The 20,965-nt window shown below is 38.0% G+C and overlaps 1 protein-coding gene across 1 annotated transcript in view; it reads left to right on the top strand.

Moving 5' to 3' along the window:
- The window catches only part of LOC149815424 (elongation factor Tu, mitochondrial-like), a 66,675-nt gene that overhangs the window by 11,490 nt on the left and 34,220 nt on the right, over window positions 1-20,965 (top strand). The window contains exons 5-10 of the mRNA XM_089989129.1: window positions 12,514-12,618; window positions 12,698-12,788; window positions 13,165-13,370; window positions 19,924-20,007; window positions 20,264-20,329; window positions 20,409-20,471. Of these exons, the coding sequence (XP_089845255.1) occupies window positions 12,514-12,618; window positions 12,698-12,788; window positions 13,165-13,370; window positions 19,924-20,007; window positions 20,264-20,329; window positions 20,409-20,471 (615 nt within the window). The remainder of the gene's footprint in view (window positions 1-12,513; window positions 12,619-12,697; window positions 12,789-13,164; window positions 13,371-19,923; window positions 20,008-20,263; window positions 20,330-20,408; window positions 20,472-20,965) is intronic.

The raw sequence follows: 20,965 nt of genomic DNA, 5'->3' as shown, positions 1-20,965 counted from the left end.
GCTCGGCCCTCCAACGAGTCAACTCGGCAAGCTAAACTCGTTCTGCGAAAACTCGGCCTTGACTCGGGTTAACTCGGGCTGACTCGGGTTGACTCGGGCGAGTTTTGGGCACTTTTTTCTTTTTTTCATTTTTCAAAGGCTATGGGCATTTTTTTCATATGTAAGTGTTCATTTTTCAAAGAACAAATAGCATAATAACAATAGGCTTACCAACTTAATATAAAATCACAAAATTAGTAAAAGTCAATCAAATTTCACATGTCCATCATTCATTCCTTTTGGTAGGTAAGGAATCAAACCCAGTACCCCTCAATGAACATAGAGTGAATCCACTAATCCAGCTAACATAACTGATCCCTCATGCAACCATCTCTGAGACCTACACAATAGTTGGCAGCCAGCTTGTTCAAAACCAACAGCATAAAATGCCCACATTTATCATACATCACAGCATTCTCATTATCCAAAGCTTATATGCATTTATGTGCAGATATATAAGGCATGGTCCAATCAACCCTACATCAGAAACACACTTACAAATATCAAGATAAAGTTCAATGTTCCCAAAATTTTGCAAGGATTTTCTGAGGCCCTGCAACACAACAACTATGTCCATATATTCAGGATGTAAACCATGATCGAACATGGCTATTAAAGTTCTTGAAGCTAGTAATTAAGTCATTCTTTATATATTGTCTTGAAAGACTTGCTCCTGCTTGTGTAGTTTCTTTAGTAAATGTGAGATTTGAATTAAGAGCAATTTTACTTGATGTTATTTTACTTATTAATCAATTAAACTAGTAATTAAGTCATTCTACAAACCTTTATATGTTTAAATGACAATTTATATATTGTCTTTGTTTTAAAATCAAAAGTTAACAAAACCCGGTCCGAGTCACGAGTCAATAAAGAACGAGACGAGTTCCGAGTCACGGGTTTTAAAACCTTGCACATGACCCTAAATGTTAATAGTCTATCCGAATGTCTTAAAATTAACTCAAGTATGTCAAAGGTTTTTACAGCCGATGGCACATCTCTTGAAGTAAAAGGAATAGGATGTTTTGAAAATCTTCAAAAATCCAAAAAATTTTTTATCCCAGAAGTTAGATGTATCCCTAAACTTAATTTGAATCTCTTATCTGTCTCGCAAATATCTGATTATGGATGTAATATATCCTTCTCTTCTCATGCTTGTTGGGTACAGGATCGCCAGTCAGGGAAGCTGATTGGGGAAGGCCATAGAGAAGGAGAACTCTATTACATGGACTTTTTGGAATTACCCAAGAATGCATTTTGTTATAATATTCAGAAATTAGAATTGGATTTATGGCACAAAAGACTTGACCATATGTCTAAAATTCAATATTTTCCAAGTTTGGAAAAATTTTGTAATTCTGAATTTTTTTCTTGTAAAGACTGCATTCTTGGCAAAATGAAAAGGTTACCATTTCTTAGTAGAACTTTTGTTTCCTCACGACCACTTGAGTTAATTCATTCGGATGTTTGGGGCCCCGCACCAGTTATTTCCAAAGGTGGTTATACATATTATGTCATTTTTATTGATGACTTTTCTAGACATACTTGGATTTATTTTCTTAAACATAAATCTGATGTCTTTGCTAACTTCCAAATATTTCATAAAATGGTTAAAAATAAGTTTCAAAATGATATTTCCGTTTTTCGCACTGATTCAGGAGGAGAGTTTATGTCCAACGAATTCAAAGACTATCTTAATTTACATGGTATTACACATCAAAGATCATGTCCACACACTCCACAACAGAATGGCCTAGCCGAACGCAAACATCGGTACATTATGGAAACTACTAGGACATTGCTAATTGCAAATCAAGTTTTAAAAAGTTTTCGGGCTGAAGCGGTCCTAACTGCTACCTACCTCATTAATAGGATGCCATCTTCCTCATTAAAGAATACAACTCCAATAAAAAAACTTGTTAATTTAACTTCAGATTATTCTAGATTAAGAGTCTTTGGATGCAAATGTTTTGTTTTCACCAACAAAAATGACAAACTCTCTCCTCGTGCAATTCCATGTGCCTTTTTAGGATATGCTGATAATAAAAAAGGCTACAAGTGTTTCAATTTTCAAAATGACAAATTATATGTGTCAAGAAATGTATTTTTTTTGGAAAAAAAAGCTTCTTTGAATTTGAAAAATCCAAGGATGCCACTGAATACTCGTTTTTAATTGATCCAACTTCAAAATCCAATGAATGTGATGTTGGATGTGACCTTGACAATGATCAAAGTCCTATTGTTGTTGAAAATGATGATAATGAAGAGCAAATCCATAGGGATGTTAGTCTACAATATTCAAGACATATAGAGCAAAATCTTTCATGTGCTTTACAAAAATACTCTGAAGTCTCACCTAGAAGAACGTCTAGAATCTCTAGACCTCAAAAAAATTTGTGTCTTATGAATCTTTTTCACCCACGTATATGGCCGCCATTACATTAATACAATCATATGTTGAACCATCATCCTATTCTCAAGCCAAAAATCATATAGAATGGATAGAAGCCATGAAAATAGAATTGGATGCACTAGAAAAGGCCAATACTTGGACGATCCAAGATATCCCTCCAGGTAAGAAACCTATAGGCTGTAGGTGGGTATACAAAGTCAAAACCAAAAGTGATGAGACCTTGGAAAGATATAAGGCCCGTTTAGTAGCAAAAGGGTATGCCCAAGAGTATGACATCAATTATGAAGAAACATTTGCTCCTGTGGCACGTATGACCACTGTTAGAACTTTAATAGCCTTGGCCTCCATTAGAACATGACCTATCTTTCAATTAGATGTCAAAAATGCTTTCCTGAATGAGAATCTCGTTGAAGAAGTATACATGAAAGCCCTACCTGGTATTAGTATCCCTAAGGGTAAAGCTCTTCGTCTAGAAAAAGCTTTTTATGGTCTTAAACAGGCTCCAAAAGCCTGATATGACCGATTTAGTCATGTTATGCTTGATATTGGTTTTCAACCTTGTTTAACTGACACTGCTTTGTTTGTTAAGAAATCTGATGCAGACATCATTCTTCTTCTTCTCTATGTGGACGATATGATCATCACCGGAGGCGACAAACAGGGAGTTGCAAATATCAAATCTCTTCTTAAAACTCACTTTGAAATGACTGACGTAGTTTTATTAAGATATTTTTTAGGCATTGAAGTTGCTTATTCCTCTTGGGGGTATTTGATATCTCAATCTAAATTTGCTCTTGATATCGTTTCCAGGTCTGGAATTGCAGATGATAAGAAAGTAGACACTCTAGAAGTTGTCAATGTTAAAATGAAAATTGATGATTGAGAACTTCTTGATGATCCTACTCCTTATAGACAGCTTGCTGGAGCTCTTTCTTATCTTTCCATTACTAGGCCAGATATAACTCATGCGGTTCATACAGTCAGTCAGTTTCAGCATGCTCCCACCTCCGTGCATATGGGAGCAATTTTGCGTATTATTAGATACTTAAAATCCTCTTTTTCATGAGGACTCTTTTTGTCTGCTTCATCTTCATTAAATTTAATTGCATATACTGATGCTGACTGGGGAGGTGATCCCAATAATAAACATTCAACTACTGGTTTTTGTGTGTTCCTAGGTGAAGCCTTAATTTCGTGGAGGTGCAAGAAGTAGCAGAAAGTCTCTCTTTCCTCCACTGAAGCTGAATACAGAGCCATGACAACCACCACTATGGAGGTTGTTTGGCTCAGACGATTGCTAGCGGATATGGGAGCTAAAACAACACAAGCTTCAAAGATGTGCTGTGACAACAAAAGTGCGATCTACATTGCAAGCAACCGGACATTCCATGAGCGCACTAAACACATTGAGATAGACTGTCACTATGTCAGAGAGGAATACTTACATGGAACCATTGATCTGCCATATGTTACATCAGAATATCAATTAGCAGACTTCTTTACCAAGCCTCTCGTTGCTCCCAGATTTCACTTCCTCTTAGACAAACTTTCGCTCATTGTATCGTAAGTTTGAGGGGGAGTGTTAAAATGTAAACTGTAATAGATATATATTATTTAATATTATTATATTTTCTTTTATTATTTTCTTTTTCTATTTTTCTTTATTTTCTTTTTAGCATCTAGTTCAATAGAAGCTAGATATTTGATCCAGTCAAGTTCCAACAGGAACTTGACTGTGCAAATAGCTGTTGGACTGTAGTCCAACAACTATAATAAATGCTGTTGGACTCAGCTATAATAAGAGATGTTGGACTACAGTCCAACGTCTCTTTTGGAGAGCTCAAAATGAGCTCTCCTCTCTCTTCCACTTTTTTGTATATATAGGGGTGAACCCCTTCAATATAAATTACTATGCTTCTTAAGCATTTTGTTCATGAATAAAGTATTATTTATTTTTCAAGTGTTCTTCTTTTTATACCCTTTCAAGGGTCATGCTTGTAGTGTCTCCAATAGACACTTGTTTGTGAGTTATTCGTGCATTTGTTGAAGACCACCATTTCATTACAATTACAAATTTCATAAGTATAAAGTTAATAATCATAACACAATGACAAAGTCTATCACCAACTTGATACCAAAACAATTAAATTTCAAACATCCACAATTCATCCAATTTTGCAAAATATGATATCTCAAGTCAAGAGTCAAATCTCAAATAGAGGTAAAGTGCTATTATTTGGAACTTCATTTGAATCAATTCTTGAGTTGGAAGTAGAAATTAATAGCTGAATTGAAGTACTAGTGGTTGCATTTTCCCTTGCATCTTCGTCGTCAACTCCATCACCACCTTCATTATCAATAAGATTAGCTTCTTCAATATTGTTTTATTAATGGAGACCCTGCCTTCACTTGAATAAAATCATCAAGTTTATGCTTTTGGGCATCATTCATCGCCTAGAACTCACCCAAGTCAATGCCGAGTCGCAGCCGAGTCAGCCGAGTCACCGAGTTGACTCAACGAGTTTTAAAACCTTGGTTTGCATATAGATTGGTTACTCTAAGATTAGGGGAAAAATATATCTGTAAGTGGTTTGCCTCTTCTTTTGGAACTTCAGTTCCATTTTGAACCCATGTGACAATCACAAACTTCTTTAGTATACCCAGATATACTATTATTATTATTATCATAAAAAATATCTGAAAACAAATCTACTTTATCGTATTTGGCTACTATTTAGTAATGTAATTAAGTATAACCCAGGGTTACTGGAAGCGCCTATATGAGTGGGGAAGCACGCTTCCCCGAAACATGCTTTCCCGAAACACGCTTTGGAAGTATGAAACACAACGCTTCCTAAACGTGCACTTCCGAAACATGTGGGGGAGGAGTGTTTCCCATTTAGGGGAAGTGCACTTCCCCATTAATGGGAATAAATGGAAAGCGAGCTTCCCCTTTAGGGAAGAAAGAAGAAGAAGAAAAAGAAGTAAGAGGAGGAGAAGGAAGAAGAAGAAAAAAAAAGAAAGGGGAGGAGAAGGAAGAAGAAGATGAAAGAGGAAGAGGAAGAGGAAGAGGAAGAGGAAGAGGAAGAGGAGAAGAAGGAAGGAGAAGACACAAGAAGAAGATGAAGAGGAGGAAGAAAAAGTAGAAGAGGAGAGAGAGAAGAAAAAGAAAAAGAAGAAAAAGAAAAAGAAGAAGAGGAGGAGAAGACAACAACAACAACAACAACTACGCCTTCATCCCAAAACAATTGGGGTCGGCGATATGAACCAACAAAGAAAATCATTATGGGTCTTCCACATAAATCCTTCTCCTCCATTCATTTCTATCCAATGCCATGTCCTCGGTGAGGTTCAAAGCATTCATATCCTTTCTTATCACCTCCATCCATGTCTTCCTAGGCCTACCCCGACCTCTTTTAACTAATATATTTTCCCATTTCTCCACCCTTCTAACTGGAGCATCATTAGGCCTTCGTCGAATATGTCCAAACCACCGTAAACGATTCTCTCTCATCTTATTTTCAATGGGTGCAACGCCTACCTTCTTACGTATCTCCTCGTTCAGAATCTTATCTTTTATTGTATTTCCACACATCCATCTCAGCATACGCATCTCAGCTACACTCATTTTTTGAATATGATGTCTCTTGGCAGCCCAACATTTCGTACTATATAGTAAAGCGGGCCTAATAGTCGTCCTATAAAACTTTCCCTTCAACCACAATGGCATTCTACGATCGCACAACACTCCAGTTGCACTCTTCCATTTCATCCACCCAACCTTTATCCTATGATTTACATCTCCATCAATTTCTCCATACTTTTGAATGATAGATCCCAAATATTTGAAAGAATCATCCACCGGTATTTCGTGCTCACCAAGCTTCACTACACTCCCATCACTACTTCGTTGCTTATTAAATCGACATTCCATGTATTCTGTCTTACTCTTACTCAACTTAAAACCTCTTCCTTCCAATGTCTGTCTCCATAATTCTAACTTAGCATTAACCCCAGCTCTATACTCATCAATCAAAACAATATCATCAGCAAACAACATACACCACGACACATTTTCTTGAATTGATCTCGTAAGCTCATCCATCACTATAGCAAATAGGAAAGGGCTTAAAGCAGATCCTTGATGTAACCCAACCGTTATAGGAAAATTGGTTGTCACCCCTCCACAAGTGCGGACATTGGTTACTACTCCTTCATACATATCTTTAATTATACTAATGTACTTGAGAGAAACACCTTTCTTCATCATTGTCCACCAGAGAACGTCCCTAGGTACTCTATCGTAAGCCTTCTCCAAATCAATAAAAACCATATGCAAATCTTTGTTCCTCTCTATATTTCTCTCAATAAGTTGTCTAAGAAGATGTATAGCTTCCATAGTTGATCTTCCAGGCATAAAACCAAATTGATTCTCCGATATCATGACAATCTTCCTCAACCTAGACTCAATCACCCTCTCCCAAAGTTTTATAGTATGACTCATGAGTTTTATACCACGATAGTTTGTGCAATCTTGTATATCACCCTTATTCTTATATAGAGGCACCAAAGTACTCTTCCTCCACTCATTAGGCATCTTATTTGTACGCAAAATCTTGTTAAAAAGATTTGTCAACCATTCTAAACCTTTCTCTCCCAAGCATTTCCAAGCCTCGATAGGTATACCATCTGGGCCAACTGCCCTTCTTGATTTCATTTTCTTCAAAGCTTCTATAATTTCTTTCTTTTGAATCTTGCGCATGAAGTCACGATTCATCTCATGAAAAGGAATTGAAAAGTCTCTAAGATCCTGAGCATGACTTTCATTAAATAGCTTATCAAAATAATCTTTCCATCTCTCCTTAGTCTCCTCATCTTTGACTAAAACCCTTTGCGTTTCATCTTTGATACATCTAACCATATCCAGATCCCTCGATTTCCTATCTCTCATCTTTGCAAGCCTATAAATATCCTTCTCACCCTCTTTGGTATCCAACTTGTCATAAACCTCCTTATATACCTTATCCCTCGCGTTCCGAACTACTTTTTTAGCTTCCTTTTTTGCTATCATATACTTCTCCAAATTCTCATTATCACGATTTTTTCTTAGATTTCTATAACACTCTCTTTTAACCTTAATAGCTAATTTGACATCCTCGTTCCACCACGATGTATCCTTACCTAGCGGTGCACCGCCTTTAGACTCACCCAATACCTCCTTAGCCAAGAGGAGGAGGAGAAGGAAGAAGAAAAAAAAAGAAAGGAGAGGAGAAGGTAGAAGAAGATGAAAGAGGAAGAGGAGAAGAAGGAAGAAGAAGACAAAAGAAGAAGATGAAGAGGAGGAAGAAAAAGTAGAAGAAAAAGAAAGAGAGAGAGAGAGAGAGAGAGAGAGAGAGAGAGAGAGAGAGAGAGAGTACCAGAGTTCAGACAACCCCCTTCTCCTTCTTCCAATCTGCTCGAGAGAGAGAGAGAGGCAACGGGGCTGGGTCCTCACTTAGCCCCTCCGTCTTCTGGTTCTCCTTTGTGGAGAGAGAGAGAGAGACGGTGGGGAAAGGGGTTATTTGTAACCCCCTTCCCCTTTTATATATAAAGAGAGAGGAAAGAGTTTGGATCTGGATCATATATGGATCCAAACCCAAACTCTTTCCTCTCTCTCTCTCTCTATATATATATATATATATATATATATATATATATATATATATATATATATATATCGTACTCTCCGTACCCATACCCGCACCCGTACCCAATTGACATATTTTATCCTTTAAAAATGTAAATTTTACCAAAACAAAAAGAAATACATTTTTTTCTTTTTTTTCTTCTTTTTTCTGTTTTTGCCTTCTTTTTCCTTCTTTTTCTGTTTTTTCCTTATTTTTTTCTTCCTGTTTTTTCCTTCTCTTTTCTTTTTTCCTTTTTTTCTTCTTCTTGTTTTTCCTTATTTTTCCTGTTTTTTTCTTCTTATTCTTGTTTCTCTCTCGGTCTTCTTGTTTTTGTTATAGTTTATGCTTTTCAATTATATATATAATTGATAATCTTGTGTTTCAATTATATTATATATTATGTATTTAAGCTATTATAATATGTATATTATATTCATGTCAAGAGTACAATCATCACAAGTAAAAATAAGATTATCAATGTTACAAAGTTTTTCCAAGTTTGGAAAATATGAAACTTTGGATACATTTTGGATGTCCTAATCTTCTCTGACATAAATCTAAATCTAATTTTTGGACATTACAACAAAATGTATTTTTAGACATCTCCAAAAAGTCTACGTAGTAGAGGCCTCATTTTCTATGGCCTTGCCCAATCAACTTCCCTGGTTTGCGATCCTGCACCCAACAACTATTCAATGAGAAAGAGATGTTATAACTGTGGTCCGTTATTTGTGAAACAAATAAGAGATTTAAATTCAATTTGTGAATATGTATATTTTTTGGAATTGAAATCTTTTTAGAGTTTTGAACGATTTTTTCAAGTTTCCCTATTCTTTTGATTTCAAGAGATGTATCATCGACAACTAAAACATTAGGTACACTTGGGTTAATATGATATTCAGATAGAATATCAAGATTTGAGGTCATGTGAAACGATACACTGGAATTAAGAAGCCAATGAAACTTACCAGGGTTAGAGTAAGATGAGACCGCAACTCCAGCTGAAGAAGATGCCCCTTTAAGAAGAGGTTGAAGAGCTTCTACGAATTATGACAAGGACATAACTTTAATGGATGAATCTTGTGAGTTGTTTACGTCCTTAGTCTCTTGTGGTGATTCAACCGGAGCCACTTTCTTTTCCTTTCTTCTTTTTAGCTGAGGACACATAGGTTTAATATGTCTTGGTTCATGGCAATAGTAACAAATAATTTTTCTTTTGTTGTCATACTCGTTGCCTTGTCTCCAATGAGGTGGTTTGTATGTGCATGTAGGTTTTCGACTTAGTTACAACCAAAATGGATAATTTAACATTCTTGAATGAATGCTTATTCAATCTATTTTCTTCCATACTCAATTCTTCAATTGTGTCAACAATAGAGAAAAAATTTTCTCTATGTAAAAGAGCTGACTTCGTGGCTCCAAATTTGGGCCTTAATCCATTTATAAATTGATAAAAGTGCTTCATATCTATTTCTTTTTTGTCGGAGTTCAATGTCCAAAGGGTAATGCACTTTGGTTCAAGAATGACCAACTCTTCCCAAAGTTTGGATAATCCATTGTAGTATTCTCTAATGCTCCTATCACCTTGGATCATAGTTCGAATCTTGTCTTGCAAATTGCATACATGTGCAATATTTTTAAGAGAATACACATTTTTTAAGTATTTTCATGTATTATTAGCATGCTCAAATTTCGCAAGACTAGATCAGTTTTTGATGTCAACACTATTAATATGCCATGACATAATCTTTGCATGTCTCATTCTCTATTCTTTACATTTTCTCTCGTAATCAGATATAGCTTTGTTTTTTTCCTCATCCAAAAGCACAACTTCTCTCTCGTTCTCCACCTTAGTGAGTACAAGTTTAGGCTTCGGACCGGATCCACCTACTAATCCTCACAAACCCTTTCCCTAAATATGATGCTTCATGATTGAAGACCACATTATAAGTTTGTATCATTGAGTTTAATGAGCATGATGGAGACACTTTCCTTCTCTTTCATTTTTACAAAGAAGATAGGAGAGTGAGAGATAGAGAGAAGGAAGCGATGAGAGAGAGAAGATAGAGGTAGATAGAGTATGAGCACCGCAGTGTGAACCCTTTGAGAAGTCTCTCAGAGCAAAGAATCTAGCCAACTTCAAGGAGAGCTCCAAAGAGAGATACACGAGCACACGAACATGTGAATGCTATCCACCAACGAGCAAGAATACCCTTGCTCTGATACCATGTGAAGAAACAAGAACCTTCAAATACGAACAAGATGTCCACCAAAAAGCCAAAATGATCAAGCACAAAAGGGGTCACTATGGGCACACTCACAAAAGCCACAAAGGGCTTACACAAGAGAAGGCAAATATAAAAATAATATTTTATTATCTTCACAAATTATGCAAAATGCATACCATACAATGAGGGGTTTCCCCCTATTTATACAAGGCAAGAGGCTCCTCACATAGCCGTACCGCTAGTCAACCCATGTGTTGACCAACAAAAAACAGAAAATACAAAAAAATAAATAAAAAAATAAAGAAAACAAAAATAATATATATACAATACATATATATATGTATATATGTATACAATACATATACATAAGTAGGTATGTATACATACAGATACATATTTATATAATACATATATGTACATGCACAATTTTAACAAAGAGCATTTCAAAAGAGATGCAAGGAGGTTTTTCTCAAGTGTTTCTGCACATGGCATACCAACGCGGTAGGTTGAAACTGTAGTTTCCACAGCAGGAAGTGGTTGGAAGTGGGAAACAACAATTTTAAAGCTTAAAAGGAAGGGGAAGCGAGAAGTGGGAGGGAAGTGACAAAAGAGAAGTTGTGGGAAGCAAAATAGGAATTTTGTGTGAAGTTATGGAGAGATGAGAAAAGTAAGAAAAAAAACTTGAACACACCCTAACTCACTTTATTTAAAAGAACAATATGAAAATAAACATGCAACATTTAAAAGCAGTGGCTGTATATGCAATACCTGAGGCAAGAATGACATTTGCAAACTAAGTTTACTTTGTACATGTAGATACTAAAGATTTTAAGAAGAAAAAATTATGCATCAATTAAATGTATTCTGCAATGTATATTAAGTATTAATAAACCTAAATAAACATTATAAGAGATAGATGGTACTTTTTGGTAACAAAACTAAAATAATTGCTTCAAGAATCCCAATTGCTTAAACTAGAGTCTGCTATTTCTTCAATATAAAGACTCAAAATCCTCATAATTGGAACCTGGATTTCTGGCTGCTGCATGCTCCATTTTGGAAGTGGGTGGCTTCCCACTTCCATTGGGCTTCCTGGGAAGTAGAAAGTGGACTGCCCGCTCTGAGTGCTTCCAATAACTATGGTTAAAACCTCAACCTGACAACAGGACTGCAGTCCATAAATAATAACCACCTGAAAGGTTTTGCCCTTGGATGCAGATCTTTGCTCTATCTCTTGGGATATGGCTGTGCTAATGTTTCTATTATGACATGTAATAAAAGTTAACAGAAAAACCACTCGATGTTTAATACATCCATGTTCTGCCATCTTTTCAGATGGGTACCATTCGGCAAGCACGCTGTACTATAACTTTCTTCTTGTAATTTTTTGCAAACTAGTTTTCATTTATTTCTGTATGCATTGCATGACCTTGCAAATTGCAAGAGGACATTTCAAACTATATATTCTGTCATGAATTTTAGCTGTAGAATCATACCTTATCTTTCCCTTGTCAACCGATAAAATAGAACTTTAGTGGTAGAAGGCTCATGGTATGTCAAAACTTATGTGAGAAATGAGAAAGTTTTGTAGTAATATGGCCATCTGAGTTGGTCATTAATAAACTAAGTCATCCTTGATATGCCTAGGCAATGGATTCATGTAGGCAACAAATTGTGGATCAGTCAATCCAGGCATTTTCATTGTATTGCTAGGTGGTATTATGAGAATAAGTCTGTTAGACTTCTATTTACTGGAGTGCATTTTCATAAAATTCTCAAGCCATTGATGGTAGAAATTAATGCTTTTACTCTTGCATAATTGTGAATATGCAAGAGTAGTCCTATTATGGGGATGGCAAGCATACTATGTTTCAAGTTATCTGTTTATTTCATATAAGCATGACTAGTTGGCAATCAGCTGAAACTTTTGTTCTTTGCTTGGTGGGATATCCCTTTGCTTTGTATGGCTTCTTGGTTGAGTTCCTGAGGCACTTGCCGCTGCTCTGACTGTTGTTGGTATCGGCATGTGATATGCAACATTTCAGAAACGGCAATGATAGTGGCCATAGTTATTAATGTTATATCTTTATACCTGTTTATGGCATTCTTTGCATGCATGCTTCTTATCTTCTGTTTTTTGGTAACATATGTAAGGTTTGGTGAAATGCAGAACATGATTACTGGAGCTGCTCAGATGGATGGTGGGATACTCGTCGTATCTGCTCCTGATGGGCCAATGCCACAAACAAAGGAGCATATTTTGCTTGCACGTCAGGTTGCTACTCCATTTCTGTGAGCTAGATATGGATGTTTCCATTGTAGAGCAAAATAACAGTTCATATTGTGTGTTCTAGGTAGGAGTGCCATCTCTGGTGTGCTTTTTGAATAAGGTTGATGCAGTTGACGATCCAGAGCTTCTGGAACTTGTAGAGATGGAGCTACGGGGTATTTTCCAGATGATCTATTATTATTGTTGTTGTTGTCACTCTGATACTTCTATCAGGCATGACCTATCTCTGACACAATTGGTAATTGTTATTTATATTTCACAAGGTTGACTAAACTGAATGGTTCAATAATATGTCTGCAAAATATAAACAAATTATGTTAAGAAAGTATACATAACACTGGATAAATATGACTCGAAAAGTGATTTGTATTTTGTGCAAGTTGTGAAGTTATTTATAGTCATGCCAATCAATATTAGCTAGTACCATTTCCTTGTCCTATACTTTTGGTGCACAGGTTGTAACTTGTTTCTAATTCAACCTGTTCTATTCAAATTTGTTTTATGGGCTTACATGTTCATTTTGTTTTCTAGAGCTTCTAAGCTTTTACAAGTTTCCTGGTGACGAGATTCCAATAATCCGGGGTTCAGCCTTATCAGCCTTACAAGGCACAAATGAAGAAATAGGGAAGAAAGCCATTTTGAAATTAATGGATGCTGTGGACGAATACATACCTGAACCAGTACGGCAACTTGACAAACCATTCCTCATGCCTATTGAAGATGTATTCTCAATTCAGGTAAAATTCTTGGTACAGCTTCCAAATTTTTAGTATTTGTTGTCTGCAAACATATAGTGTGGTATTTCTTCTAGCAATTTTCTCATGTTTGATCTCTGTTGGATACTGTTACTACCAAAGTTATGGAACTTGACAGATTGTGCAAACTGTTTATCTTTTGTTTTCGGTTTTAGTTTGGGAAAAGTTAGACGAGTCAGTCAATTCTTCTCGATTCAGATGATGAATCGGGAAGAATCAGTGAATGGGATGGTTGTGCTCCATTTTTAACTAAAGAATTTGCTTAGTGTCCTGTCCCCTCCTTTCTGATGCTATGCATCAAGTGCATCTTTTAGTAAAAATGTTTGGCAAGGACGGAAAAGGGTTCTTGGCTTTTGAGGGGGTGATGTGTGTGTATGTGCATGCACAAGCAGCTATAATCTTCTTCAACTACCGTCAGTTGACCTTGTAGTTACACTACTAGTCTCAGGGTACTTTAGGGTATGCTCTGGTGCTGCCCACAAGGGCTCCGCTCATCTGAGGGGCATCTTGTGAACGTCACAAGTTTGAAACTCATGGGTGGCGTCCCTTGCCGCAAGGTCAAAGCTGGGTGTACATCTCGGTGGCCAGGGGGGGGACCTCAAGGGTTTTAATAACCAGAGGCCAGCCGGTGATGGGTTTTTTTCCCCCTTGGACTATCCAAAAAAAGGGTATGTTCTGGTGCTGTCCACAGACCCTGAACTTTCATTGATTTCCGAATTCTAGTACTGTTAGGAATGCCTAAAGTCCATAGTTCCGAATTCTAGTACTGTTAGTAATCAGTTATAATGAGAGACATCTATTATTGGCCACTCTGCTTGGTTGGTACACCACCTTTTGTCAAATTACAAGTCCCAGATAGCCTTGAGAGAACCTGCTCTCCAGTCTCCACTGGTAGGCAGGTTCATTACTAGTTCTATAGAAAGGCTATTGTTCACCAAACTACTTGGCCTTTGATGAATTTTTCTTCAATTTTGTAAAGAGATTGAACAATGTCCGTCTTAGTTGTTTTTGGGCTAAGAGCTTCGTTTGTTTGGGCACTCCTGAATGTTTGATTGACATGGACCGCAAATTTTGCTCGCACTTAACATGCTAAAACTTTGCTTCATTAGAAGAGAATTTCCTTAATTTTGCAAAGTTGCAAGTGCACCATCAGCTTTGCAAACTTATGGAATTGATGTTTGGGTGACTTCTAATGCCACTAAAGATGTATACAAGTTTAAAAACGATTACTTGAGATTGTATGGTGCAAACTTTTAACATGACATTGGCAGAAGTGGTTTTTTTCTCTCGTAGCATTTTTTTTCTTTCTGATAATTGGAGAAAACCACCTCTCATACATAGTTCATTGGTATAGAAGCCCAGGTCCCCTTTGCCCACTAGGGAGTGTACCTATGGGTTTCAAACTTGTAACGACCTATCAACTTGGCTATGTAGTTAAAAGCGCTAATTGGTGCCTATGCAGCATACGTCCAAAAGGACCTAGGAGCCTTCTAGGACCAAAACAAAAGGCTAAGGAAACACGGAATTTACAGTAATATATATTAGCATCTACATTCACACACACACATATAAAAAGGTATATACATATAATCTATGTTACCTTGACACTTCTGGAGGACCAATGTGTCAGTGTCCGACACTTGGACGCCGACACTAACACTCCTAGACACTTGATTTTTTTAATATACAAGTGTCCAAGAAAAGATGGACACTCAATGTCACGTGTCCGACACCTTTGAGTGTTTTAGACACGAAGCATCTGATGTTGGACACTTTATGTCATCTTGGTTTAAACCTTATTTTTTCTTTAGTTATTTTATTAGGTCCCAACTCTACGAGAATGAGTCAGAATACCACTTTACTATATAGAAGGGTCTCTCTCTCTCTCTGGTTGCTACTCAAGGGTGAAAGAGTCAAGCTAGTCAATAAAAAAACTCGTTACCATAAGCAAGTCCTAGTCAGCTCCATTTGAGAACCAACTCTCCTTTTCCACAACTAGGGAAAATATATTAAATTATGTGATGTCACATACAGGGGAGAGGGAAGTTTTTTTTCTGAAATATATATATACTTAATTATTTCTCTCTCTTTCTCTGATAAATATTTGCTATCGTCTATAACTCATACAATCTAGTTGGGAAATCATAGATGCAAGTTGCATCAGTTCAAACTTCAATCTGACCTCACAGATGTGTTCAACATGTTTTGTTTGCTAGGAAACATACCTTGGATTATATTTTTTCGACGTATAAATATGATCTTTTGATTCTTGAAAATTTGGCATAATGTGGGCCATTGATTTTTAAAGCCCTTGGGAAACCTGTTTACATGTTGCAAACACATAATCTAAAAGCTACTACTAAACAAACTATCTAGATCACATCTATGGGTTTAGATCCACACAAAATCTGCAAAAAAGTTGAAAATGGTGTTTTCTGCTAGATTATATGTACAAACGACTGTAGCATATATATATATAGCGAGACAGAGAGAGAGTAATGTGTAGGTTCTGGTGTTGTGAAAAGGGTTGAGGCGTAGCGAGACACTCCACCAAAATCTGAGGTGAGGCGTAAAACGTAAGCCTCAAAGTATTTTTTTTAAAAAAACTATAAAAAATATCTAAAATTATAAAAAAATAAAAAAAATCTTTATTGATGAAGCAACAACCAACAGGAAATAAAAAATCTCAAATAAATACTGAAAAAATATGAGAAAAACAAACGTATTATTCTGCGCATGAACTGCAGAAAAACAAACGAATTTTCATAAAACAATTTTTTGTCAAAAATTATTGTATTTTCTTTGCCAAGAAAATTATGAGATTTGTGACACTACTTCTTACATTGAACGACGAGCTGAGTCTCAGCCCTACTAGGAGCCAACTATACTTTGTTTGGTTGAATTCAGATACACCCAGAATGGATTGGATATCTGACATAGTATTGACAGCCCATGCACTTCCTCAATTCCTCTTTCAATTTCAATTACAAAATGGATTCAACCTGAACCCGATCCACTGACAACTTCGCTGACAATTAGGGCTATCAACGGGTTGGGTACTCGACCCAGAGTATACCCAAACCAGCCCATATAATAAATTGTTGGGTTCAGTTTTTGCCCAGTCACGATAATGGAATATCAAACTCAGACCTGCATAATTTCATAAATTTATTTTTACTCAAAACACATATAAAATACTTGGATTCATACCCGGCATAAATCATAACCCAAACCCGTCTTGCACTACCTGAATATTATTAGGGTACTTGGTACTTTTCATGCCATATCCCAGAATTCAGGTTCAGATTCAGATCGGGTCGGGTACTCGATACAAGCCTGACCCGTTGAGCCCTACTCGCAGCTCAAGGAACGCTCGCACCCAACCATAGCAGGGGAAGTGGACAACCAACCTCCACCGCGCCCTCCTGCACCCAACCGCCTCGACCACTTGCCTAACCCGACGAACCCTTCTCACGACGACGACGACAACGACGCCGACAGCAGCGGCGACAGCCCTGTTGCTGCTGCTAGGGAAACTACCAGCGGCGGTGGCAGCAGACGAGGAGTACACGAGGGAGACGGCGGAGGTGATCGGGAAGGTGACGGCGACACTGACGATGGACAGGTCGGATCCGAACGTGCCGTCGGCGGTGGCCGACCTCCGGCAGGCATCCAACTCATGGGTGGCCAAGTTCCGGCGGGATAAGGCGCTGCTGGGTCGGGGGTTGCCGGTAATATCTTTCTTATGCTTCTTCTTGAACTCCTGAACAAAGTGGTTCACCATCCGGTTGTCGAAGTCCTCCCCACCAAGATGGGTGTCTCCCACCGTGGACTTGACCTCGAAGATACCCTCTTCAATGGTGAGAAGAGAGACATCGAAGGTACCGCTGCCGAGATCGAAGATGAGGACGTTCTTCTCGCCTGCGCTCGTGGCCTTCTTGTCTAGACCGTAGGCGATAGCAGTGGTGGTGGGCTCGTTGATGATACGCATCACGTTCAAGCCAGCAATGACAGAGGCGGTGTGCACCTCAGTCTGAGGCGCGCCTCAAGGCCTATGAGGCACATGCCTCAGGGGTATTGCACTTTGTACCTGTGCCTCAAGGCACAAAGGCCCTCGCCTTGAGGCGAGGCATGCTTTTTGCGCCTTGGGGCGCGTTTTTAATAACACTGGTAGGTTCCATACCATTTTATGTCCTAGATCGTTCAAATGCACTTGCATGTGTTTTTGCTTAATCCAAACCTATAGATGTGTTTACCACTAAGAATTATGCTTTGGATCAAATCAATTTAACAAGAATTCATGATTTTTAGTTTATTAAGTTTTTGGTGTAACATTAACCATTGATTTTTTTGAGCTAAAAACACATCTAAACATAGAAAATGTTTAAACTAATATATATTTTCTACTAATTAAAGTATAGAGATCACATCTACGGATTTAAATTAAGTAAAAAACATATAAAATATGTTTTTTAAGGGAGATGGTCAAGAACTTACACGCTACCCTCTCTCTCTATATATATAATGTATGTACATATGTATGTATATATGAAAAGGGGCATCAACGAGCCCCCTAGGCATCAAATTCCATCGAATGCGCGGTACACACTGCATGTCGCTAAAGGTCATTTTTCTACATGTTAAGCGCTTGCATCCGAAATATGTTAAACAACTTGGGTGTTCAACATTACGCATCTCTCTCTCTCTCTCATCCCCACTCCTCTCCCACCTACGCCTTCCTCTACATTTGCTGGCCGCCCGTCGGCCGACCCAACCAGCAGCAACTGCCCTTCCTGCCTTGCTCTTCTTCTCTCCTAGGCCTAGCCGCCCTTCCCTGACTCTTTTTCTTGTCGTTTGTTCCCCTATACCGTGCACTACCACCCACCTCATCTTTCCTCTACCTTCATTGGCCGGCTGGTGGCGGTCATCCCTGTCTTGACCCTCCATCTCACCCTCATGGCTAGTCTTTAGTGGTTGCCTCCCCCCCTCTTTCTTTGCTATGTTTTTTAGGGTGGCCGATCAGCATTTGCCTGGCAACAAATTGTCAGTGGCCGCCCACTAGAGAGAGAGAGAGAGAGAGAGAGAGAGAGAGAGAGAGAGAGAGAGAGAGAGAGAGAGCATCTAATTAACGACAATCAAACATTTTTGGGCATGTAACGGCCCCCCTTATACCATAGTGAAAATGACAAAGTGGTTTGCGTCTGATTAGCTAGTTGGTGAGGCAATAGCTTACCAAGGCAATAATTAGTAGTTGGCTTGAGAAGATGATCAACCACACTAGGATTGAGACATGTCTTAGACTCCTAAGGCAAAAATGTGGAAGAAGAGAGAGAAAAAACATAAGTTGCTAACTGGAATCCAATTGTGAAAGATTTCATTGCAAAGCTGCAATCTATCAGAATAGGGTAATGCGTGATACAAATGTTTACTACAATTCAATTACTATTCCTAATCCTAGTATTTTATTTCAGTATCATTTAATTTAAGTATCTTATTTAATCTTGAATATGCAAACCTGGATCTGCATTTTTATTTTTGCTCTTGGCAATTGTCACTGTTTGTGCACCTGAACTTGAGTGGTCTATCCATGACCAAGATGAAGCGTGGGTGAAACTAAGGCTCTGTTTGGGAGCCGTTGTTGGGAGCGGCGACAGATGATTCATGGAATCCTCGTCATTTTTGTTGCTTGTTTCTGCAGTTTTGGAGGGGAAAGACGAATACCTGGGCGGGGTTGGGAGGGACGATGACATTAAAAATCAACAGATTTCAAAAACATCCTTGCGTGGATGTTGCCAAATCGGTCGATTTTGTTGCCTCTCTCATTTTCCTTTTCAACAATGGTTCCCAAAAAGAGCCTAAGTGGATGTCCAAACCGACTGATGTCTAGTTTTTCAAAACCTGTCGTGTCTGACTCTTCATACATGTCCAACACTCGCAAGCATGTTAGTGCCTAACATAGCATGTATCTGAAAAAACATGTATATATAGATGATCGAAGAAAAGGTTCAAGGCTATGATTAGGCAGAGATTAGTTAGGCTATAGTCTAAAGCGTCTAACAGCCCTGGGCTAGGCGCGCGCTGATCCGGTCCCTAGGGCGATTAGCTGCCTAGCCACCAACTTTGACTATATAACAATTTGGTGATGTTCATGAGTTGCCCCTACCAGATGAGTGGAGCCCTCATGGGCTCCTCTTAGGAGCATTGTTATATTGAATAACTTTTAACACTTATGAGTTATTATGAGTTGCTATTAGCTAGTTCTATCCTTCTCATATGGAGCTTCTGTTGTAACATTGCAGTAGGACCTCATTCATGGGTGGATTTATGTTTTCAGAGATAAAAAGAAAACATGTTGATTCTCTTTTTTTGTTTTTTTCTCTCACTTAGTGTGGTTTAATTGTTAAAGTTGTCTTGCTAATGTGATAATAACTCATTATTGTTGAGTGTCAGTGAAACTGCTGAGGGCGTTGTTAATTTTCTGGCACCATATCTTCAGGGTTAGATGTTTTCTATCTTGTTTATTCTTTATGTACAGGGTCGTGGAACAGTTGTGACTGGTCGTGTTGAGCAAGGAACTATTAAAGTTGGAGAGGATGTTGAGATTTCAGGGTTGACTCAGGTGGAGTATCAATATGTGGGATAATGTTGATTTAATTTTCCTGTTCATGATACCTTGTGAGGCCCAGTTGGTCATGTTGAACTTGTATATACAAACTTTGTGGTCAGTTATGCATGGTTGTAACTGATGCATTGCAGAACTGGGTTGCTTAAGGTCACATTGGACTTAGAGTCCTGGTTATTTGTCAGAGTTCTCTTTTCCTCTATATTTTCTAGTACTAAGAGAATGAGTTATCAATTTCTTTTTTTTTTTCCAGAGTGGTCCCTTGAAGAGTACTGTTACTGGTGTAGAGATGTTCAAGAAGATACTGGATCATGGACAAGTAAATCTTTTTCCCCCTTCTAGAATTCATTTGATTTAGCTGGCTTCTATAAATTAATGAATTAACCATGCTTTTTTAGGCTGGAGACAATGTGGGTCTTCTTCTGCGTGGTTTAAAACGTGGTGATGTGCAACGCGGTCAGGTGGTTGACTTAGTTCTGCTTGTACTTGATAGAATGAAAATCTTTGCTTCAAAATAATCTATTGACTCATTTTCCATTGATTGAAAGGGTCCATGCATAGTGAGGCACACACCTCATAGTACTTGGGTCAAAGCTCCCATTTGACCTAAATTTAATAGGTTAAAAAAAAGAATGGGAGAGGCCCTATGGGTTAGGGCCAGAGTTGCTAGTCGAGGAAGCGGGAGCGGGAAGCGATACGGGAAGCGGAAGCGGGAAGCGGGAAGCGGGAAGCGAGGCACTTTCAAAAATTTAGGAAGCGGGAAGCGTGGGACCACTTAGGAGCGAACCGCGAAGCGTCTCGGAAGCGACATAGGAAGCAAACCGGAAGCGACCTAAGAAGCTATAAATTTCTAAATTGTAAATTATAAGCTACAAAGTTCTAAACTCTAAGTCTTAACCTTAAAATTAACATAATCCACTACTTCACTTCATCATGCAAGATTCAAAATAAAAGT

The sequence above is a fragment of the Nuphar pumila genome, chromosome 15 (assembly GCF_984573655.1).
Source record: "Nuphar pumila chromosome 15, dmNupPumi1.hap1.1, whole genome shotgun sequence".
Taxonomy (NCBI): Eukaryota; Viridiplantae; Streptophyta; class Magnoliopsida; order Nymphaeales; family Nymphaeaceae; genus Nuphar; species Nuphar pumila.
This window is presented reverse-complemented; position numbering and strand designations above follow the sequence as displayed.